General features: G+C 40.1%; 2 protein-coding genes across 2 annotated transcripts; both read right to left on the bottom strand.

Moving 5' to 3' along the window:
• Positions 1-159: 159 nt before the first annotated feature.
• On the bottom strand, positions 160-9923 carry sfxn5b (sideroflexin 5b). The gene is made up of 14 exons (XM_063877338.1): positions 9680-9923; positions 6004-6072; positions 5661-5738; positions 5421-5447; positions 5253-5307; positions 5135-5160; positions 4938-4991; positions 4530-4586; positions 4218-4283; positions 3794-3884; positions 3379-3494; positions 3045-3130; positions 1949-2066; positions 160-1688 (listed from the first exon to the last, which is right to left on the bottom strand). Exons 1-14 carry the CDS (start codon positions 9734-9736, stop codon positions 1611-1613), a joined length of 978 nt encoding a protein of 325 aa, XP_063733408.1. The 5' UTR covers positions 9737-9923; the 3' UTR covers positions 160-1610.
• A 1422-nt stretch (positions 9924-11345) lies between these two features.
• On the bottom strand, positions 11346-22965 carry rab11fip5b (RAB11 family interacting protein 5b (class I)). The gene is made up of 6 exons (XM_063876722.1): positions 22183-22965; positions 19396-19925; positions 18570-19152; positions 15612-17972; positions 13861-13996; positions 11346-12643 (listed from the first exon to the last, which is right to left on the bottom strand). Exons 1-6 carry the CDS (start codon positions 22560-22562, stop codon positions 12386-12388), a joined length of 4248 nt encoding a protein of 1415 aa, XP_063732792.1. The 5' UTR covers positions 22563-22965; the 3' UTR covers positions 11346-12385.
• Between the last annotated feature and the right edge of the window lie 886 nt (positions 22966-23851).

Genomic DNA, 23851 nt, shown 5'->3' with positions numbered 1-23851 from the left:
TCTCTCATCTTATTTTATCTTACAATCATCCGCTCTAGGACTATGTTCAAATTATATTATTCATATTTACAGATGTGATGCCTTAGCAGAGATATCTATCTAAAAAGGATACGGCACCTATAATGAAATGTCTGGAAATAAAGTCTTCACCGAATAAAGTAAATGGAAAGAGTATTTATTATATAATTTTTAGATAATATAGATAGATGTTTTACATGGTTTGTCTACCAAAGGTATAATAAACATGTAGTACAAGCATTTTACAAATATTAAAAATACTAGTTCATAATCAGTAGTACAATATATCAGCTTAGACGTTTTATGTTTCAAATATTGTACAAAAGAAGTCATTAGGAATACAGCAGTGGTTTCAGAACAAATCAATAAGTTAAAATGTCCTTTCTACAAAGTGAGGAAAGAAAGTTAGCATACAGAGTTTGGCTGTTATACAAATCAAAACATCCAGAAAGTAGAATCATGTTTGTTGTTTCACATTATTGGGTTAAACAGTGGGTAACTAATAAACATCTACAGTACAGTGTCTGCATTTCTCCACAGACATATACAGTACAGAGTGGCTTCTTATTGTCCTGTAGTGACTCAGTGCTTTGTTTAGTATGCAGTGCTGCAGCCTTGTTAATGCAGAGTTTCTCTACCATCACATGATGAATAGACTTGTTCCCGAGAGATAACTTATACTTTTATTTTGACATCTATTTCAGTGTTTCCCACATGTCAACAATATGCTTTGTCTCTGTCACAATATTACAGCAGATTGATAAATAGCCTGAGTGATAAATCATCTGTGCCGCTATTAACTTATTGCAGATACATCAGGGTCATTGTATTTTGACAAGAAAGACCAAAGAAAATTTCCATTACCCTTGAAAATGAAAATGTGCAGCAGAGGGCACTGATGAGTTTTTTTTTCCAGCTGTAAATGGCTCCGTAAAAACCTTCTTCAATCATCTTTCTTCACTGGAAATGTTTGTGAGTTGACATTAATGTGTTTATGTAATGAAATGAATCCCTGCTTGTATGTCTTTGTGTTATAAACCTCAGAAATCCTGTGTTTGTCACTAAAGATGCCTCTAAATAAATATAAAGGCTTTGCTGAACATGGGAAACATTTAGCAATGACTCACTACACTGTAGAGTATAGAGTCATTTTTTGCAGGTTTAAACTGCATTTATATACACCCTTTGTTTTCATGGGATGAAAACACAGCTGAGTGGGCAACAGAATATAGCCTGTGTGTGGAAAACACTGTATTGTACATAATAAAATAATTTCATTAATGCTAAAAAACTGATTTTACCGTAAATATATCATTATTTCTATTTACAGAGCTTCTTCTATTCTCTTAAAAACAGCAAGGACAATGGGAATCCCTCCCAATTTTACACATTGACTGGGATCTTGGCAAAGGTTAAAAAAATGTGAAAATAAAACCTGGGTTAGTACGCCATGATATACACGCTCTGCTATGATACTGCAGCAGAAGGTTTCCCACAGCTGTGGACAGAAGAACCCAACCGAGGCTCTCCCTGACAGCTTTTCACCGTGCAGCCTCTGTCCTCTGATCTCCTCTCCTGCTCCACGCCATCCATCATAGACCCTTGTTGTAGGTCACCATCTTGCAATCTGTTGCCATAGCGATCTCCGGCTCCAGGCAAGACACTTCAATCTGCAAGAAAAACAATCAGACTGAAGGAACAATTTTTAGCTCTACATTTTTGTTTGTATTTAAGCTGTGAAAAAATAATGTTGACTCTAAATTAGACGTGGGAAGAGACATCTGGAATGAGAGGTGAAACTAGTGCATGTCAAGTGGTGTATGTGTAATTTGAATTTCTCCCAGCTGCTCTCTTTTCTCCTCACTCTCTCTCTCTCTGTGAGCCATCTGGCCTTGACAGTAGAAGCAGTTGAAGCGTTGTTGTACTGTACCTGAGACATCTGGGGGAACAGGCTGATTGCCATAGGCAGCGAGAGGCCGAAGGTAACCAGGCACACGAGGCTGTGGATAGGCAGCAACAATCTGCGGTTGCTCTGCAGGAATCGCAGCCTACCAAAGTCAAGAGACAGTGATAAAAGGAAATGTGAGCCTGCTGTGTGGATCGATCCCAGATGACTACTGCCAAGCCAGGAGTTATTTTGGGATAAAGACAGCATGTGCAGATTTAGGGGTGCTATTTTCCACAATTAGTGGGTGGGAGATTAATCTGTCTGTGAGAACGCTCCAGTCCTTGGTTTATTGAGCCAGACTGTAGAAAGCCTCTTTTATATGTTCATAATAGTCTATTTATATTCAGTCTTTTTGTTCTTTAAAACAATAGGGTGTATTATTATATTTTCTCAGGCTGTGACCTACTATTGAACGAGTATATGGAAAGCACTTAGGGGCACACCATATGTCGGGTCTGGCTCAGAACACAAACTGATATTAAGAGATAGATTTTTAGATTAGCAATAACTCAAGGCAGGGTGAGAAAGAAGATTCAGGCTAGCTGTGAAAGTGATTAATTATGATGATGTTTGTTGTAAATGTAAGGCCTTATAGGCAGATTATTTTTTCCCGCTGCCTCTGGCAAAACTTACAGATGTAGGAATAAAAAAAGCTTTATTGTGTCAGTGGCTGTGATATCTGTTACAGCTCCTACTTTTCTTAATGAAGCCAGTCATCTTTTAGCAGGACTGAATAACTATCATCAAAATAGTTTATTTCAACTTCAGGAAACAGGTAGACATTTCAAGACAAAGAGATGTAATGTATCTATCTTTACTAAGTCACCTGCTAGCTTTGACTTAAAAGTGTCGTAGCTGGTTTGCTGTCTGGCAAAGATATTGGAGTACGTTGGAATTGGCACGAGATAGATTTGAGAGTAACAGGATAAGTTAGAAGCAGAAAAATAAGAAATATATTTTGACGTACTAAAAGATGAATGAATTCATTGATAAATTAATCATTAGATTAACCAATACCCAATTTCATTCTTAATTACAACCCCTAGAAAAAAAAGCCACCACATATGTCTGTACAGACCTCTCTAGGTAGGACATGATGATGGGGGGCAGGACGAAGATCGGCATCGGGAGGACCACACGTGTGAAGGCGGTCTCCGTGATCGCCTGGGGTAAATATAAGAACATTGTGCACACGCTTCATTTCAAATTCTGCAAATGAGTTAGATTTAATTTCATGAAATCAGATGTGTGTTGAAGATAGACTGTATAAAATAGCTGCTGAGTGACAGGATCCGAGCAGGAAATTATGAGTTTTCCCATTATCGTCACCACCACATTTGCAATTCATGGGAATAAATCCGCAAAACATATTCAGTGCAGAAGAGTAGTGTGCAAAAAAATAAAAAAATTACATGTCTTGCAGCAATTTTGGAGGATCCCACCACATTGCCGTTGTCGTCCAACACATCAATGCCTTCAGACAGTTCGTTGTGTCTCATCAGGCCCACATTACAGATGTTTGCACTAGCTGAGGAAAGGTGAGCAAAAAGGCTGCTTTTATGATGAAATATGTACACAGAAACATATGGGGTAGACAAGAAATACATAAATCTCAGTAGTTCTTACTGCAAGGGACTGCAGGTATTTCTAAAGGAGTTTATTCTTTTGATCCACGACTGCAATTCAGTTACTAATTTCTAACAACTGAAATCTCTGATGGAAGCTAAATTCAGTGTAAAATCAGTAATAAGTTGTAACTCCCACCACCAGAGGGCCACATAATTACCCCCCCCAATATAACTGGTACGGACGCCTTTGAAAACCTACCTACTGCTGGGAAGGGGACCAGTCTCTGAATGATCATCCTGGTAGCAGGACTCAGCCTGTTGGCTTTCTGAATCAGCACATTGAGACCCACCTACAATAGTTCATACAATAACAAAAAAAATCAGGTTCATCTGCTATGCTCATTTAATGCAAAAGTGTCCTTTGTATTTGCAGCAGTATTGTTTGTATTGCTACTACCGTGAGCCAGACATCGGTAGAAATATAACTGTAAGGCTAAATCTATTCCAAATGCTTTTTAGCAGCACTGTTACTGATACTCTGTATAAAATACAACTAAAAATATAATGACAACTGTTGTGCACATTCAACAGCCGCTCATGACGTAATGTGCAGGTAAAATTCATAAAAAAGGCCCTTTTCAAGTACATTTTTCTCAAGATTTAAGAGGAAGAAACACACGTACTGCAATAGAAACAGCACTGGTCACAGCTCCTACATAGCCTTGAAGAAACTTGGATGTTGGCGTAGGCTGAAGAAAGAGAGAGCATATATTGTGTCACAGCTTTACACATGGCTTACTCTCTATAGTGACCCCTTATGTTGGGATTTAATGTCGTAAAATTGTCCTTCACAGAACAAAAAACAACACAAGTATGTTCTATTATGGTGATCGAACATTTTATGCAGAATCTTAAGCAGCCCAAATTAATAAATACATATTTAGTGTAGCCTTTACTTGACTAAACATCTTAATATCCGGAGTCAATGTTCCCACCTTTGTGGCGTTGCGGTTTGCATAGTTCACACAGGCATTATGACTCTGGTTCAGCCACTGTAGGAAAGACAAAAGACCATAAACAAGGGTTACAGCAAGGACAAAAGAAGAATTATGGAGGAAAAAGACAAAGGGTAATCAAGAGGAGGAGGCAGCAAAGGAAAGGACAAAATTGAAGAAGGAAAAATCTGTAGATAGAGAAGTAGTACAGGCAGACATAAAGACAGGCTCTATATACGGTCTTATTTACTGCTTTATAAACAGGAAGCACACAGAGAAGAGCAAACAGAGCAGCAGCACTTTATATTACAACGTCCTTGGTGGGAAAGCATTGCATGTAAAAGTGTGCTTACCAGAAAATGTACAACAAATGCAATGGTTTCACAATATGTTGGTTATTTACAGTACCTGCCATATAATGGTAGACACCACAGTCTGATTTGGGAGAAGAAGGCCAATGACCTAGATGAGACCAGGGAATAAAGGCTTATTTTTCGGGGTAAAATATGTCTAAAGTCTCATTTCGTCTATCCCCAAACACGATCATGTAAATGGACATCTGCACAGCCATGATTTTGAATGTATGGTTTTCATATGGGACTTACAATTGGTGTTCCAAATGGCACATAACCTGCACAGTGAATACATGATTTTCAGTGTAAACAAAGACAAAATGGAGGAAACTTGAACAACTTTAGCAAAGATCTTCATTTGAGGTCGTACCTGACATTCGAAATGGCATGAAGATCTTCTCCCCTGTGTCTGGATGAATGATAGCCTGCGTGCAGAGAGCATGAACTCATCCTCATGCTGCCCGGAGCCCAGAGGCTTCAATGTATGGAGGTGCATTTAACCTGAGCTGACCTACAATATGAGCGATGAATCACTTACCTGCTTGATCTTCTGGGCTTCCCACAGCTGCATGGGTAAGCAAAACAGTACAAAAAATAACTTCAATTAATCATAAGGTTTATATGTTTGACTTTTTTTAATTGTGATTACTGTATTTTCCTCCAGCAAGGTCTTTTTTATACCAAATATGACTACTTTAATGTGTTTCCTGTTGCATGTTATCTTATTATACTGCGATTTATTTCGTTTTCTATCACATCCATGTCGATAAAGACTCACCTGACTATCGGACACTCCCGGTGGAAGCGCGCCATGTTTGTAGTCATCGAGGAGTTTCAAGCATTCTTTCAACCGTGTCTACATACAAAAGAAAAACAAAAACAAGCTTCATTAGATTAAGAATGTTAAGAACTACAAACATTTTTATTTACAAACTCCAAAAAAAGTCAGTTATAAAACATGTAGGGCTTTTATTTACATCATATTTTTCTTTGCCAAGTACATTTGTAAGTCTATTGTTGCATTTTCTGCTTTAAAATGAAAACCTCATGAAGATGTAAAAATTGACAAGGGCCCAAAATAGTATTTATCAAAAAACAAGTTAAGTTCTTCTTCTCTTTACCTCGGACACAAACAGGGTGCTGGGGTCAATGATGTCTACAAAGTGTCTCAGCCGACCCAGGAATGAACCCTTGAAAAATAAAAAGTTAATTCTTAATGAAAGTAGACACATAACAACAGCACATCCTCGCCTCTGTGAATGGATAATATAAAAAGTGTTATTTAGTCTGAGATGATTTATCACACTTTCCATTGCTCTAGTTTATACTTACTGGTTTAATACATCTTGAGACTTTGCTTTGTCAGTTGCACAGCGCTGGTGTGAATGTTAAATGTGTGTATTTAGTCACATTCAGTACACTTTATTGTTGCGATGATAAACAGGGCTGTAGTAAGACGTCACTAATGTTTAGATCAAGGATAACGAGGCTACACCAAAAGACCCTACAGGTGCAGTGATACTTAGTTAAAGTCTCAGTAAATTTAAGATTTCATCAGTTATTTTTAGATTTTTTTTATTATGGTTAGGGCACATTTAAAATGACTTCTCTCTGCTTTTATTAGCAAATAAATACTAAATCCCTTAAATGTCTCCTAACTTTATGCCCGAAAATATTCACCTTTAGTGACTTTTTTATCCGTGTGTCATCATCCATGATTATGGTTCTGTTTAAATGTAATGCTTGAAAATGTGATATCTTCTTTGACAAACAAGATATCACGTTAATCATTGAGCTTGAGAGGTGCTTCTAGGTGATTGTAATACCTTTAGACAGAGTCAGGCTCACTTTTCCCCCTGATTCCTAGTTTTACAGTAAAATAACACACTGCTGGCTCTATCTTTATATAAAGAAGAAGGACATTTAAGTGGTATCAATCACATCCCTGTCAGCCAGAATATGAGTAGGCGCATTTCCTTAATATTGCTGTATATTTAAATCTCCATCCATAAATATGAACCTTTGCTTTTTGTATTTATCAAACCGGCTGTGAGCTGCAAGTACAAAAATCTGAATCATTAGTAAAAATACTTTTCAGTTTTTTATCTTCTCAGGATTTGTTTCCCAAAAGTCAAGAACAGCATTGCACAAGTCTTTGCTATTTAAATGAAAACTTAACAAAAGGATTCTTTGAAATGCCACTTGAAGGAAAACTGAACCAATATGCTCGATGGCAAAACATCAAAACAAAAAACAGCCAAATATAAAACAGTGTAAAAATAGATGACAGTCTGTGCTATCATAACTAAACAATCCAACAAAAACAAGCTGGGGTATAAAAGTGCCTTTTTTTAGATGTACTTTTAAGTAAATGTACAAACAACCTGAGCACATTTAACAAACACGTCCTCTATATAAGTGAGGCTTTGAGCTGCTGGTCAAATGCCCCGTTTCCAGTTCCCTTCACTGTCTTCATCAGCATGCCAATCACTAAGTGTGTGTGCCAGCACTCTGAAAAGGCCCAACAGCAATGTATGCCAAGAGTCTCTTTGGCAAACCAGATGGACAAAAACATGGCAGCTTCAATCAGATTCCCTCAGAGACGTTTATGAGTTATGAAGAGCAGTGGAAGAGGAATGGCAGTGGAACAAAACCCTTCAATATTTTTAATTATCTGTTCAGCATCGGGTCCTAATTGAAATGACTGGAAACAATTTCCAGTTCTCCTGAAGACCGTAAATAGCCATCTTTTCTAAACTGTAACCCTGGATCTTCTGCCACTGCCATTCCTCCATCACACGTCTCCTCGTCTGACAGGCCATATGTGCTGCAGTGCTGTTTTGTAAGAGAGGGTAGACTGAGGATCCATGTGAGGATCCTGCTTTAATTATGCATGAGTTTCAGCTCCCTGGAGACTACACAACAAGGCTATAGCTGAGATGGAGCACGGCAGAAAGAGCAGACAAACAGAGGAAGATTTATGCTGATTCAAACACTGGCCTAATTTCAACTGCTTTGACGCAAGGAACTGAAAGTATTACACCACCTTTATCAACCCGACAGGAAGTGCAGGTTGCAGATGGAAAAAATAAAAAGCTCTATGGGGGTCTGCAAGAAAAGACTTCCTACTTAAAATCCACCAGCAATAGGAGCCGGAAACCAAGATACTTTGATATCTAAGATACTAAGATTACTCTCTTTTTTTTGTAATGATGGAAGTCTAAAAGAAGAATTTGTGAGGTAATCTTTAAAAATAAAAACTAAAGTAATTCAAATGTGACAAAGGGGGGGAATGAAATGCCACTTAGGCTTCTTGTGAACATAAATTACCCTGTGCTAATTAGTCAGTCCTCATTAATTAGTCCTCAACACTCTAAGAGCAAGACCCCAAGACACTCTGTTTAAGACACACAGAACAACGTCATTTTGTGACCATTGTAGTTATTCTTTGTGGCCGTTTTTCATTCATTTGTGGTGGATTTGTGTTTCTCCAGGACTGTTTTGCATCCTTATGTGGACATGTTTTTAGTCTCTTAGTTTTGCGCCCTACTGTACAGTATTTGGTCATATTGCAGTGTTATCTGGTGGTTTTGTGCCTCTGTTGGTTAATTTTGAATCATACATGGTTATTTTGTGTCTGTTTTTGGTCCCCTTGTGTTTATTGTGTGCTTTTATACATCTTATATCGTTATTTGCATTCTTTGCTGGTCCCTTTCTGTGTTTTTGGCCGTTTTGCATCCTTTGGTGTTTATTTTGCACCCTTATATTTGGTCTTTTTGTCTCTCTTTTTGGGCATTGTGTGTTTCTTTAACTCATTATGCATCTCTTTGTAGTAAAAGTTAACCGTCAGTTCAAACTGATTGTGTTCCCTCATAATATCTCAGAATTTATTTGCTCATAATTTAAGCTTTTTGATTTTTGTCTTTTCGTGCCTTCCCATAGCTTTTCAATGTTATCCTGCATTTGAAAAGAGATGCATCTAAATTGAAATTGTAGACAATCAGAAAAGTTTTGTGACTTATTCACACAATGTGTTTATGGACCTTGATCTGTTCAATACTTCATGTGAATAATTTCCTTAAGGCTGCTGTTTAATAAGTGTCTCTGAAGAAAGAAGCTTCAGAAATGTAAATGTACCCAGCGTGCAGCTTCCTCAGTTAATGTGCAATCCGAGTTTACGTGAAGGTCACATTATCTTTCAAGGCTGACCAATGCAAATTCATTTCTGAGGACGGAAAATTGAGTAATGGGCTTCAGATAAGGACAGACAGCCCATTAACCTCGATCACATTGGGGGACACTGCAGAAAGCATCTTGATATATTAGATAAACTTCATGATGTCAAAGTAGGATTTGGATTAGATAAGTGTACAAGATTTGCAGATATTGCATCAGAAATCCCAAGCAATTTTAAAGCCTAAGAGGCAAAAACAAATATATACGCTTTATGTGCCTTGGTTGCAGCCCACAGTCTGATAATGTCTTTCACGGAGCAACAACAGCGATCCAAAGGGTGTGAAATCCCTTAGTGGAGATGATAAACAGCGATAAAACAACCATTAGCCTATTCCTATTAGTTAAACTACTATACACTCATGCAATCACGCTCAGAAGTTCCTAATCGGTTCAAAGTTGTTGCTGTTCCACAACAAAGAATCGGATGAAAGGCAACTTTCAGTACAAAGTGAGAGCATCCAGAGCAGCAGGGCGGATGATGGAGCTGTTTTCCACCCGAAAGACTGAAAAACAAAATGCCATTAACGCACGCTTGACGGGGAAATAAATAAAAAGACTTACCTGCTCGTATCGCGGTCTCCCGAGCTGGAAGGCAGGACATGCTGCAGGTTCCGCCATGACAGCCAACTCTTTATTTATTAATGAAACTGAATCATGAACGGATTTTCAAGTAGACTGAACTACACTCATTGAGTAACTATAGTGAAGCTGCGAGCCGCTCCGTGTGTCGGGATGTGTAGTCCTCTCGTTTGTGTTAACAGTGGCAAAGTTGAACCGCATGACTACACATCCCAAAATAATCGATAACGTGGACGTTATTGCATAACTGCTCGAATTGATCTTGGGAGAGATAACAGTTGATGCACCTATCCCAGGTGTCAAGATTGAACCAATAAATCATTTTGTGAGGAGGTGTGGCCTAACTAGAGAGGAGAGAAATAACCCAAAGCAAAAGAAAAGTGATGTTAGTCACCACACTGCACACTCATAGCAAGAGATGCTGCTTTTACATTGACTATTTCCAGTGTAGGCTAATGTGCATTAGCCCTTTAAATTATTGTGCACCTTAATCATATTGCTCATTTTATCCCAATATTATATCACTCTGTTTGTATCCCCATCCCTAAATGTGCTCTATTTGTACAGTGGTATGTAAACAAGTAGATTGCTTCGTAGGCCTACTCGACTTATGTATCTTGAGTAATACCATTCTATACAACTTGTTATACCATTGCACTACATTTTGGAGGCCATTGTTGTACTTCTGTACGAGAAATAATGTATATATGATTTTCAAATGGGCCAATCTGTAGCCTATAATGAGTCTTTTAACTTTTTGTAATTTAAGTTTATTTTGATGTTTATTCTGATGTACTGAAGCAACATTTTGAATGCAGGACGTATTGGAGAAGTTCCACAGTGGTATTGATCTTTTTAATTAAGACAACGTACATTACATCTTTACAACTAAAGGGGTATGACAATATAAAGATGCAGCTCAGCCTTTTTTTCTAAGAGGGAACAACCTGCTCAGTCTAAACAGGAAATGTGGCTAATGTTATGCGTCCGTGAACAAACGAAAAAATGCCTGTGCTAGTATGCCTTGCTTCAGAGCAGAAATTATTGGTAATCAACATTTCACAACCTGGAATTGATGCAAAGAGAGAGAAGTGAAGTAAAGTTGCCAGCAGTGCAAGGGCAATATGTCAACATTGTTTGTAATGCAGTAAACGCAATTTACATCAATAATATCTTTAATAAATCACAGAGATTCAAATATCCTGAATACAGTATGTGGAAAGCCAAGGACAAGGTCCATGCTGATCCAGCAGTTTTATAACACTGTGTAGTAAGGAGTGCCTTCTAGTGGAGAAATAAAAGCATTACTGCAGCATAAAGGATGGTTAGCACTTATCAGAATCAGAATCAGAAATACTTTATTTATCCCAAACTGGGAAATGTTTTCGTTGCAGCAGCGAAATACAAAAAGAAGCAAAACAAATAACAAATAATTAGAACTAAAAAATAAAATTTGAAATATGCAAATGTACAAAAAGGCAATAATGTAATCAGTATAATGTAAATGTACATTGTTAAGTCTGAAGGAGTGCATGTTAAGTCCAGTTCACAGAGAGGCTACAGAGCAGTGAGTTGTCTGCCAGCCAGAGGGGAATTTTTGTACAGGGTTATTGCAGTTGTTGCAGAGCTAAATAGTGACACACCAACAAAAAATGACCCGACACTTTGGCTCATGTGCACATTATTTTATTACAGTACAGTACTAAGGTCATGTAAAGCATTGCAAGTAGCTACAGTGGTACTGGAGTGACATAAGATAATATATTATCGTGACAAAAGTATTTTATCGAAATAACTTATAATATCTTATGCATTGACGCTGTTTTATTTCTACAATAAAATGTCGCTAGTTTAAACAAAAGAAAATGAAAAAGACAAACAATACATACAAAATATATTAAACCTTTTTGCATGTAACAAAAAATAAGACTTTAACTAAAGGATTTTGTAAAAGTAAAAACACAGACAATAAGTCTTCATCTCCTTTAGTCTTTTCAACCAGGATTGTTGTTTTTTGATTATCATAAAGCGACGTTAATGCAGAAATGACTTTTATATTATGCAGCGCAGTATTTTCATATGCACATTTTGTAGCATTTCCTAAATTTGAACATATGCATTACCTCAAGTAAACCTTGCACAATTTCATAAAACAGTGGGAGGTGAAAATCTTTTGTGGAGATGTAGTGTTGCACTTGAACAGCTGCAAATGTAGGTTACTTGAGCTAAGATCATATTTTGCCAGAGGATCTACTTTATTTTTTATAGTTAAATGCACTCTGCAAAAGTGTCACCTCTAGCCTGTATTTTATTTTATGCATGTGTATAAGCAGTGAGTTCAAAATTTAAATCGACAACAGCCTACCTTAAATTATTCTACAAAGCATGAGTAAAATTACCTTTATGGTATGATAGGAGCTTTTACTCCTCATAGTAATTGATCATGTTTTTTTGTTTTGTTTTGTTTGGTGCCAAATCAGGAGAGAAACCAGCATGCATATTGGGTAATATTGTGTCTACATCAACAAGGCAGTATTAGCACTGAGAAGACCTGTTTGATTGTGAGATCAAATTTTGAGGAGCATTTCTTTGACTGTCTCTAGAACAGTGATACCCAATCTGAATACTAACCCTGCATTATGCACCCCCTCATGAGTTCAACATTCTGCAGGATTGTATGTCGCATTGTCACTTGTGTCTTTTGACTTGAAGCAGCGTTGGTGTCTGCTCCATGATGCGCAGTAAAAGATTATCAATGTAGTCCTCCAGGTCTCGAACCTGTAACTTGACCTTTTTCAGCTCAGCTTCACACTTGTGCAGCTGTGCTGCCTGCTGCTCATAGGCCGAGTCCTGCTTCTGCATGTCCATCTCCTGCTGCAACAGCAGGGAGATCAGTTCCATGTTGGTCAGCTGCTGATAATGCGCTGAGTTGTCGACTCTCACCTCCTACATAAGAGAGTACAGGAACAGTAAAATGAATGTGTGCTAAATAATTATTTTGGCATTAAGAAAATATTCATATTCACTGCCTTGCCAGTAGTTAGATGACGATAGATGACATAGAGTGCTGCTGGGTTTACATATTTTTGGAGGCAAACACAGAAGCTAGCATCTTACTGGTTCCCTCAATAAAAAGCCGATAAGATTTTTCCATCGGATTTTGGATTATTGCAGAAAAGAATTCCTTTAAATGAGAAAATGATTAAAATGATTTGCTTATTACGATTCTAAATGGCTCACTAATTCACTAGAAACAATGACTTCATCTGTGGTCCTGCACTGAGTCCTCTGCTGGTGTTAATGAATGCTCACAGAAGCATTAAATAGTCTTCGGACCTAATGGCTTTCTTTAATTTATTATGACATGTTAATAACTTCATTATTACGCTGTTTGAACACACAGAGAGACTCACGCCGTGTTATGGGTACATTTGGAAAATTTACTGTGAAGTTTTTACATTCAGTTTGACAGGTATTGATTGATATGTGACATAATGAATGGTATGCACATCAGCAACAATTAATTACTGCAGGATCACCATTGTTCTTGTATAGTCCTACCCAAAAATAAAACAACTAACCAACACAGTTGAGACAAGTAGGGTTGTTTTTTCCCTGCAGTTGCAATCCTTGACAAACTTTCCCTGAAAGCATAAACATCTCATATCTTAGGAAGAAGTGACATTTAATAGCTCCACACTTCTGTATCAGGTTAAAGTGATGCTTATCCATTTACCTATAGAATCAGAATTATTGTATCCCCTAACACACTGCAACAGACCAGGATGTCACAGGGAAAGGCTAGAAACATACGTTTAGGACCTGAAAAATCGTATCTGGGCCAAAGAACTAATGGGATCAGCATTTCTCTCCCCAGTGTTGAGAGCAACCTCAGTCTAAAAGGAGCTGGTAGGCTGATGCTGTGCATTGTCATGTTTTTTTATACGTTGACTAATTTACTTTATGGCACTAATAAAACAGTCACAAGATGTAAAAGCTGCACAGTAACTCAAGCTAAGTACAGTCCAACCAGAATATTAGCAATACCTCGTGACAGGTATGAAATATCCTTTTGCAGTTAAGGAAAAAGCTTCATGTGAGCTAATTCTTTATATTGAAGGTTATAAAGGGTTAATAATGTGTTGTGTTTTTGTCTCCGTTACCTGACTCCTCTCAGGTTCTGCAGCAGCCTGGTGGGCGGTGCGTCCAGGGTGGATGGTAGACTTCAGCTTATCCAGGACCGACCGGCCCTCCTTTTTCTCTGATTGGCTGGAAGTTAACGGTTTCACTGGATGAGTTCTGCAGAGTAAAGAGGTCAGCAAGGGTATTTGAGCACAGTACGCTTACTATAAGTGCATTGTTGATTTCTTCGTATAGCATTTTGCAGTCAAATGATTGGTAGCAGGACAGTCAGCAGTTATAACTGAAGGTCACACACATTTCAAAGCAGATCAGAAAATCAGAAGGAATCTGTGAAGAAACAGTAATATAGTAACAACATAAGCACACTCTATTGTTCGTGGAGCATTTAAAAGCAGCAATGTGAGTTGAGCTTAAACTAGAAAATGTGCTAATATGCAAGTATTTCCTTCTCTTGTTACTGCAGGATGAAATTATCACAGGGGGCAAACACAGGGTGTACTTACTCAACAACAACTAAACCAAAAGGATTGTATACAAAGTTTAGTCCCGGTACCTTATAATGGTGTGCCACTAGTAATATTTTTTATCCAAAATTCCTGACATGTGTCTTCGAACTCTGGGTCCCTGAAGCATTTCATCCTCTCTACCCCCAAGTGGTGCTTCTGCCTGCCCTCTACTTAATCCTAAGTGCACATTATATGCAAGTATTGGCTTTTATTACTGTTGGTTTTGAACCAAATGTCTGAGTTCACAATAAATCAAATAAAAAAGACACTAAAGCAGAAAGCTTTTTTAAGGAGGGGGATGCCAAATGTTGGAGACAGCATTTGTTTCAGGAAGCCAATGACTGGCATAGGTTGTAAATGTCCAGTGATAAAGAGTTTCTGGAAAGAGTTTCACAAAGCACTAAGCAGCGTATTAAAACTGATCTCTCCCTGCGAAGTGCCAATTGTTTTGGGAAATGTGGATTTTCCGGCAAAGCACCCTGATGAATATATGATGGGAATTGTAAGAAAATCTTCCTGAACCCCCAAAATACAGGAGTGGTAAAATATATGAAATATGCGAAAGATTTGTATTTTATTCGCTTAAAAAAACATGTTAACTAAGTTCTAGACCAAGTGGGCCAAGTATGTCATTTTTGGGAAGTATCAAATGAATCACCCTGTTATAAGGTGTTATTTTTGACCTCATTTAACGCATACTATTTTATTATGAATTCTCACTGTGACTTTTTTATTCTTTCTTTTTTATTGTATGTATTGTTTGTGCAAATACTTGATAGAAGCTTCGTAGTTTAGAAAAAAATGTGGAAATAAATCATTTAAAAAAAGGACACTCAATTATACAAAACTAGACATGAACACTCTAAAGTACTATATGTTGGTGATATAATAGAGGTATAGAGAAGAAATAAACTTTGATGTAGTGCTTTTAGATATCAGGAGATTATGTATCAGGGGGTCAAAGTAATAGCAGTTTAGGCAACGTGAAAAACACTAACAGATTTACCACAGCCAACGAGAAACAGAACAATGAGATGAAAAACATAAATGTGAAGCAAAGCCAAGAACAATGCAGCAGGTGTCATCCAACAACATTGGATGAACAAACAGAACTTATAAAGACATTCAACATCAAGCTAGGCCAAAAGTAAGCAAAGCAACCAGAGCAATAAAACAAAGAAAACATTAGGTGTTTTGTAGTTCATGTGGAAATGTACAGCTTGTCACTACAGCTTGTTAAAACCTACATATGTGAGGTCTCTCACCTGCTCTCCTGACGGGGCAGGTTGCTAGCGGGCTGAGTCTCCTCAGGCAAAAGTGAGTGCCGTGCATCAACCAGGGGCTTGTCGGTGGTGCAGGTGGTGGAGAAGGTGGAGGTGAAGGGGGCCACTGCCAGAGTAGTGCTGGCTCCAGGCCCCATGCTTGAGGGATGTATGGAGGGGCAACAAACAAGGGTAGGGTGGGGCTTAGCCTGTGCGTCAGCTGATAGGGAGAGTGTGCGCAGGATGGAGGAGGAAGAGGCCAAAGATTCTCCAATCTTTGACTTAAGAGGGGTTCTTGAGTTTGGTGCTACTTTAGCGTGAAGGTCTTCAAAACTGATATCAGAGGATTTTACTCTTGTGTTGTCCTTTGAAGATATCTGGGACGTTGCATTGGACTCATTTTGATGTACGGTGCTATCTACTAATGACAGTAACGAAGAGAGAGCTGATTTAGAGGGCTGATATGATGACGGTCCTTCTCTGACTTCTGAAATGTTTTGAACGAGGGACAAAAACTGTTCGAACTCTCTGTCTCCATTTCTGCTATGGTTGCTTGGGCTGCCACTGCTGTTTTGTCTGGAAAGTCCTTTCGGCCTCAAACGTGCACTAACCACACCAGGAAATGGGTCATTTTGGTAAAGTGCGCCTGTTTTAGCTTGTGGGTTCCCGTTATCATCAAACTCCTTTTCAGTCTTTTTAAAATCCACATCACTTCTTGCAGTAACCCCTCTGGACTCAGTTTCTCTGCTTTTCACCCTGGAGTTACCATGTGGTGCCACGTTATTCAGCTGAACTTGGCAATTGTTTTGGTAAACATGAGAGACTTTGAACAGTGCGCTGGATGATGCAGGTATCTCAAAGGAAGAGTTTGTCTCCGGTATGTAGGTGTCCTTCAAGGTGAACAGTTCCTCAGGTGTGGTCACTGTCCCCACATGGTAAGCAGCTATCTGTGAAGCTTCTAGCGGTTGTGGGAAAGTCCCTCCAAAACTCCTAATGCCTTTGAGAGGGTCCATTACCTCTGAATGCGTTGAGCTATCTGAATCGATGAAGCCAAAATCTGAATTATTCACATTCATGTTCAGATCCTCCAACGTTTGAGACAAAGACACATTATTGTTCATGCATGTGCTTTCAGGCGGATTGGACTCTGGCTCTGCTACTCCAGTGGTGGTAATCTCTAGTGCTTTTGCATCTGGTTTTGAGGAAGTACTTGCCATGTTTAAAAGGTCTGCTACAGATACCTCACTATCAAGAAGTATTTTAGGTCCTGAGTTTACAGATGTCACCTTATTTCCAGCAGTCTCTTCAACATTCAACGGTAAGCGATTTATTTTGGGTTGTCCGTAGTTTCCTCTGCACATGCGTCCGTACAAGTCTTGCTCAAACAGCATCCCTCCCCAGCGGTCAGTGTCATCTTCCAAAGGTTCATATTTGAACTTTTTTAGCTTTTCATCTGTCATGAACCCTGGTGGAGTAATATTTGTGTACGTCTGAGAGTTAGCGCTGAGGGAGTCTGAGGTCTCACTGCTGGTGTGAGGGTCCGGAGATATACTGTTCCTCTTGCTTTCTGCTTCTCTTCCACGCTGCAGTGAGGCCACGCCGGTCTGAGACAGGAGGTAGGCTTCTTTATGGACAGCCAGCTCTTGCCCTCTGTGCAGCCAGCCATCGGAGTAGATCTCATTCACTGAAGTTCTTACAGGTCTCCTTGGAGGCAAAGGTGGAGGCTCCTCTTCGCATGTTTGCAGCTCGTGTGCATGATTATTGGTGTTGTTATTAACTGGAAGATCACTGTGAGATGTTTGACTGGTTCTAAGTTTTTGAGGGAGACTATCTTTAGGAGAGTAGAGCCTGCTGGAGGCGAAGGCATCGAAAGAGTCATCCCATTCTCCTGTACTCTCCGACATGGAGCGAGGGGTGGAGGCTTTTGAAGTGGCTGCTTTGGGGATTATTGCAGGAAGAGATATCTGCCTAGCAACTGGCCGGGGGCGCTCCCGCCTTATGTGAGCCATATTTGTAGCTTTAACATCCCGAGCATGGCTGGGTGTGCAGGGTAGGGTGGTGTAATGAAAGGGGGAGGAGTTGGATGAGGAGCTAGGTGCAAAAGTAGGGGACCTCTGTGACTCCTCGGCTATGAGATCCTCGAAAAAAGGGTTGCGCTGCGAGGGGAAAGGGTTAGAGGGGGAGATGGGGGTTGAGGAGGGAGAGGAAGCGGGGGTGAAGGGATTGGTGTGATTGCAGTCATCAGGTGAGGCATGATCGGAGGGGGAGGCGGAGGGAGAGGAGCACTGAAGGGGTACAGGGGAGCGAGGAGGGAGGGGAGGGGGTACGTCTGAGCTGCTTTCTACCTTAGGAGAAACTTCCAGCCTGTAGAGGAAGATAGGGCACAATAGTCTTCTTAGTTAATGATGTGCCAGGTTACCAAACGGGGAACATGTTTCTTACACAAACAGAGAAGACAACCAAAATACTAACGGACATTTGTGTTACCTAGAATAACATCAGTGGATGTGGATTCAACTCAAACAAGATCGAACTGGCCAAATAAAACAAAACTGTAACTTAATCAAAAAAAGCAGAGCACATTTGCAAAATAATCAAGCAAAATAAAAAATGCATTCAAGACCTTCTGCACCGGCAGCTGTTCTGCTGGGGGAGTTCATATTAATGTGGGATGACTTTCATCACAATCCTGAAGGACCATTTCTCTAAACCACAGAAATGTTTCATCTTTGAGACAGAAACATAGACACACATTGATAAAACAAAATAAAATAGAAATGCTTAAGGGTTATTTGTGGAAAATATAGAATGAGATGATGAAACAGCCTGTGGTAAAATGGAGTTACCTATCTATTCCATTTTCAAATGAGCATGGAGCAGGGCAAACACTGAACTTGGGACACACAGCCGAATGCAGACCTCCCATGTGTAGAGGAAAGCCTGTAAATGACCCAGACTCACCTTGGCTTGTTCTGGGATTCACTGGAGCCAAACCAGCCTCTAAGCTTCCCCTCAGAAGTCGAACCAGCCTGGTTCATGTCGGACTTAGCTGGGAGAGAATCACTCCTCCCTCCAGAGAATAACGTCTTTCTTAGCTTCCTCCCTTTGTCAGGAGAAACAGAGGAGACGGCTGACAACTCTGCCTGAGCTTGCGGATTTGCTTGAGACGACGCCTGAGCTTCCTTATCATCCTCCTTTTCCTCTTTCTTTGTCTTGTCAAAGGACCAGCGTCGGCCCTCGCTGAAGTTACCTTTGTCATCGCTTTTCTTAGTGAGGTTCTGTAGGGAACGAGAGAGTGGAGAGCATTTCTCCAGCAGCACCAGCCGGGACTGCTGAGTTCCTAAGCTCTTAGGAGTCGATGGCTCGGAGTCGTAGACATGGCTGCCGTTTATACACAAGGAAGACTTGGACTGAGTCATGGTCTGGCCCTTCAGAGACTCCACTGCAAGGTTTGGTCGAGGGAAGGCTGTTGTGATCTTACTGGCTTCATCGCTGAAGGCCCGCTTGTGAGTGAACACATTTGTGGTGTGCTGGCTGGTGAGCACTGTTGGAGGAAAGGAAAACAAACAAGAAACATATCAGTCTTCATCTTGTTTTATCTTAACACAGTCAATCAACAACACCATGTTTTTTATTTACAAAGCCATGCTTCATAGGCATCCATTTCAATAATCATTGCTTTTTAAGAGTTAGATACATGGGATACCATCCTCGTTCATATAAATACATTACCTTGCATACCCCATACACATGCAACATACACCATTTTGAGTGCCTAAAAGCCTACCCTTTTTAGCTAAAGCTGTCTCTCCGTAATGGGGGTCCACTCTCACTCTGCTGGTGTAGATGGGAGAGCTGGGAGGGTCTGACATCAGATCCAGGCTGGGTGGGGGGCCCGGGTTATCACTGGCCATGGAAGACACACTGCTCTCTGAAGCCAGGGAGGAGCATGACCTGGTGTCAGAAGACTTTCGCAGCCTCCCTTTGAAGAAATCTTTCACCTTGCTCCTCTTCTCCTCTGCTACCTCCACCTCTCGAGTCTCGACCGGCCCTCCGCCCCCATCCTCAAACGGCTGCCCAAGGGATCCTGACAGGGCGGCGAAGCGGCCAGGAACAATAGCTGAGGAAGACTCCATGTCCCCCCTCTTCCTCCCAGTGACCCGATCCTTGAGCTTTCCAAAAGCAGAGCGAGGCTTGTCCTTTATGGTGAGGTCGAACATGCTGGCTGTCATGTTGTTGCGAGTGAATTGGACTGTGACTTGAAGCCTGCCTCGGTCCTTCTCCTTCCTGCCCGCCTTGGAGTTAAGCTTGAACCATCTGGAGCCAGAAGGAAAAGGGACAGTCATCATCCAAACCGTGGCAGTCATACCAAATATGTTACTGATTTGTGATGCTATCGGTTTTAGTCAATCAGAGGTTGAACTAGCCATTCACAGGGGTGACAACAAATAACATTGATTTATTTTTGTCAATGCTTTCCACATATTACATAAAGTGGAAATACTGCTTGGGGGATAGTACTCATAATCTCTGACAACAAACTGTTTTTACAAGCTCTCAGAAAAAGGAAATCACAACCCAAATTCTTCGAGTTCCAGTGGCCTGTGTGTACTGTATGTGCAGTATGAGACAATACTGTATGAAGAGTGGCCCAATGAAATCCTCCCTCTGTTTCTGCCTTCTGAATCCTAAGAGTGGACCAGAGAACGTGTTGTAGTGCCAAAACTAACAGCAGGAATTCAGTGAGTTTCACTGAGCGTAGAAAGGGCGGAGAGCCCACAATTAAAGCCAGATGTGTTGTATTGCTTTCGTGGAGATGTTTCACATTTTAATGTTGACTCCTGTTGCGTCACCTGTGGCACAACTGAGGTCTTCAAATACTCACTATCAGGGAAATAGAAAGACTCACGTTAAGACAGTAAAAATAACTTACTCTTACAGCATGTAATCTGAATTAACATTCATACTATCCTAAAACACATGATGCAGAATTAGCTACACATTTTAAGTTGTAGTTAGTTATCATGGACATGCCTTTCTCTTCATATTTTCACTTCCCTGTGGTTTTCTACACTCATCAAAAACATGGTAACACATCAAATGATGAACATCCGTCACTCCTTCTCACATACTCATAATATTTATATCAGTGTATTTATAACAAGGTCACCAATATAATTTGGCAGGTCTCGGTTCACAAAGCAACAGTCAGGTTAAGTAAGACTGTGACTGTCTTTAACTAATCAATAGTATATAAAGATGATAAGATTAGCCACACACAGCTCCACATTAAATTGATATAATGTACATTAATCTATCACTACATGATAAATGTATATAAATCCAATATGAGCCATTATGCACAATGATTACTTACATTTTTGTCAGTATATTTTAATGCAAACAATTTAGTTTTTTTCACTACAAATCTTTGTTCATTAATTCTACACGGTGGAATTGGTCTACAGTATTCCACCACTTCCTGTCCTAGTCAGACACAACAACATGAAACATCACTTCTATTTTCTGTATGAAGAGTAAACTTAATTGTTTTGCCATGCAGGTATATGAGTACATTTAGTTCTGTAGAGAGGGAACTAGAAGGTGTGCAGAAAAAGATGGAGACTATCTGGGTAGAATCACTACGTGAACTTGTTTCACAGTGGAAACTGCGACTCATTGTCTCATCTTGTTGGTTTGCAGTGCATTGTGGGAACCTCTTCCGTAACAGTGTCAGCCTGAAGGGCCTGAATTTAATGAGCCTGTGTGCATTTAGGATTCAAGCTTTAGCAGCGCTCTGTGTTATCCCGCAAAAAACTAACATGCCTGATTAAAGTATTCAAGTCTCATTTACTCCTTGTTCAGCTGCTGTGATTTGGGTTGTGAAAGCACATGGTTGATCATCTATCTGAGCATCATCAAAACAGGTGAGAGGAGAAAAACTATCCCCCCAAAAAAAGGCTGCTGAACTTCCTCTGAATAAAAAAAAACGACCTTAATGAATAACTGCATGTCATTTTCCTGTAATGTTTACTCAATAGCAAAGAAACATTATCACTGGTGAAATGCACTAAGCATTTAAAGCCCTTACTCGACTTCCATGATGAGGCGCTTGTATTTTCAGTATTTCCATTTTATGCTACTTACCATTTAACTATTTTACAGCTAAAGTTACTTTCCAGATTGATGATCTATACTCTGCATTGATTGAAAGTAACTCCAAATGTACCATCTGCAACATAAGTGAGGTTTATACATAATGCATCACTAATTGTAATCACGTTCTAAAAGTGCTAATTGTGCCATTCTGCATGAGTACTTTTACTTTTGATACTATATTTTGAGGCTATAGGCTACTTTTACTTATGAATGCTGGACTTTTACTGGTAACAGAGCACTTCTACACTGTAGTATTGATACTTTTACTTAAAGTTAAACCTGTATGACTACTGTTTCCACCTCTGCCTGCATGTCAAAGTCTGACAATACATGACACTCAATGTATGTCCTTTATATGGGCATTGAACTGGCATTTTTCTCATTTAAGCTTCATTAAAACCTAAACACAACGTACTCATCTCGAGGACAGATTCCCTCCTGAAATATCTTATCAATAGGAATGACGGTTTGCCCGAGGAACACGTCGAGTCCGATGAGCACCCTGTGCATGACAGTGAGCACCAGGTCCCCACTCCCCGGGGGGTAATCGCCCCGGCCGCCGTCCTCCAGGATCCCGGGCAGCAGCTCGAAGCAGCACTCTTCGTTCCACTCGGGCACCTCCGCCTTTTCCACCAGCCCGGTGGTGTACTTCTCTTTCCCCACCTGGATGATGGTGTAGAGGTATCGGCTGCCATGCTTGCCCTTGGTTCGCAGTCCTGTGGCCCGGAGCACGGTGACATTCACATGGGTGGGCACCCATCGCTGATCATCGTCCAGATCTATCAGTGACATCATCTTGCACCGAGTTGTGTGTGTCTCAGAAAGTCGTAGTTTCACTCCGCGCTGTCTGCTGAGTTGGAGATCATCCCCCCTTTGTGTTGCACCAGAGTTTCCGTGCTGCGCCAAAACACGGCTCTGCTGCAGAATAGAGTATCCCCAAAGTCCGAAGAGCCTCTGAGGGTTTACCCGAGGTCAGTCTCCAGACAGTGGACCGGGCCTGTGTTCAGCGTGCAGCTTAGCGTGCCATTCCCAAATCAAATCAGTGCAAACGAAGTTAAAGCGAGCAGCATGTTGAAATCAAGTGTGTGCATGTCGCATCAGTTAGTTTACTGTCCGAGATATGCTCATCGTGCTCAGGCCCGCCCTCCTCAGCAGCAGCAGCAGCAGGCCCGCATACAGAGAGAGGGATGCCGCAGAATTAAAGAGAAACACCCAGTCGGAGCTCTGTCAGAACCACACACACATCATACACTGCTGACAGACAGCACACACCGGAGAAAAGAGATGCATTCAGAAGCTTGTCTTTATGTGAAACTGCAGAAAATGAAGTCAGTGTAGTATCTGGGCGGAACCTTCTCTAAAAATAAAAATATTCCAGCTCGGGCTGAAAATTTGATTTGGATAATTATTGGAATATAATTATCTGGAACAATGTGTCCCCTGTTGCAGGATTGCTGCAGGCAAAAAGACAGAAAAAACTTGTAAAAAAATCAAATCAAATAAGGCATAGAAAAAAGAATGCATTGAATTAATACATTCATTGAACAAATGATCAATTTATTTAAAACACTGTTTTTAAACAAAACAATAAAAGAGCCTGAAGGCAAATGTACCATTTCAAAATATATTTTATAGCTACAGATAAGTGTATTGCCCTTTGAGAATACACATGTGCATTTACCCTACTTACAGTAAAGTTATTCTGTTGATATTGTCTGGAGAACAGCTTTCACTGAAGGACTTCATCAGGTTTCTGTCATTCCTGCAGCTACAACGCCCTCTGCTGGAGATCAGTTACATTCACTGAGAAGAATCAGAACAAAAGAAAAGCAGCAACAACACACTGAAAGCTCCCAGGTGGAGGAGCTGTAGTGACTTCCTGTTATGTATCTCTGAACTAATAAAACATATCAGCCCTCTCCTGATAACCGGAAATATCTGAGTCAGCCCCAAGGTGAAATTCACCAGCATTTTTGCAAATCTCGCTAAGATTTGTGGAATAATACTTTATTGATTTATGTTTCATTTGTGGAAGAGAACATATCTTGTCTCTTTCTACATCAGCTCTCACCTTCGCTTTCCTT

The sequence above is a fragment of the Eleginops maclovinus genome, chromosome 23 (genome assembly GCF_036324505.1).
Source record: "Eleginops maclovinus isolate JMC-PN-2008 ecotype Puerto Natales chromosome 23, JC_Emac_rtc_rv5, whole genome shotgun sequence".
NCBI lineage: Eukaryota > Metazoa > Chordata > Actinopteri > Perciformes > Eleginopidae > Eleginops > Eleginops maclovinus.
The sequence above is the reverse complement of the archived record's forward strand: the minus strand, read 5'-3'. Positions and strand labels throughout refer to the sequence as shown.

What these genes read in the sequence shown, in the direction of transcription:
- sfxn5b (XM_063877338.1), bottom strand. Translation starts at nt 9,736, where the DNA reads ATGGCGGAACCTGCAGCATGTCCTGCCTTCCAGCTCGGGAGACCGCGA. An exon ending in CCAGTGCTGTTTCTATTGCA is followed by an intron (nt 3,885 to 4,217) that starts GTACGTGTGTTT and finishes GAACTATTGTAG; the next exon opens with GTGGGTCTCAATGTGCTGAT. An exon ending in GGTCCCCTTCCCAGCAGTAG is followed by an intron (nt 3,495 to 3,793) that starts GTAGGTTTTCAA and finishes ACCTTTCCTCAG; the next exon opens with CTAGTGCAAACATCTGTAAT.
- rab11fip5b (XM_063876722.1), bottom strand. Translation starts at nt 22,562, where the DNA reads ATGATGTCACTGATAGATCTGGACGATGATCAGCGATGGGTGCCCACC. An exon ending in GACAGCTTTAGCTAAAAAGG is followed by an intron (nt 19,153 to 19,395) that starts GTAGGCTTTTAG and finishes TTCCTCCAACAG; the next exon opens with TGCTCACCAGCCAGCACACC. An exon ending in CTGCCCCGTCAGGAGAGCAG is followed by an intron (nt 13,997 to 15,611) that starts GTGAGAGACCTC and finishes TTTACTCTGCAG; the next exon opens with AACTCATCCAGTGAAACCGT.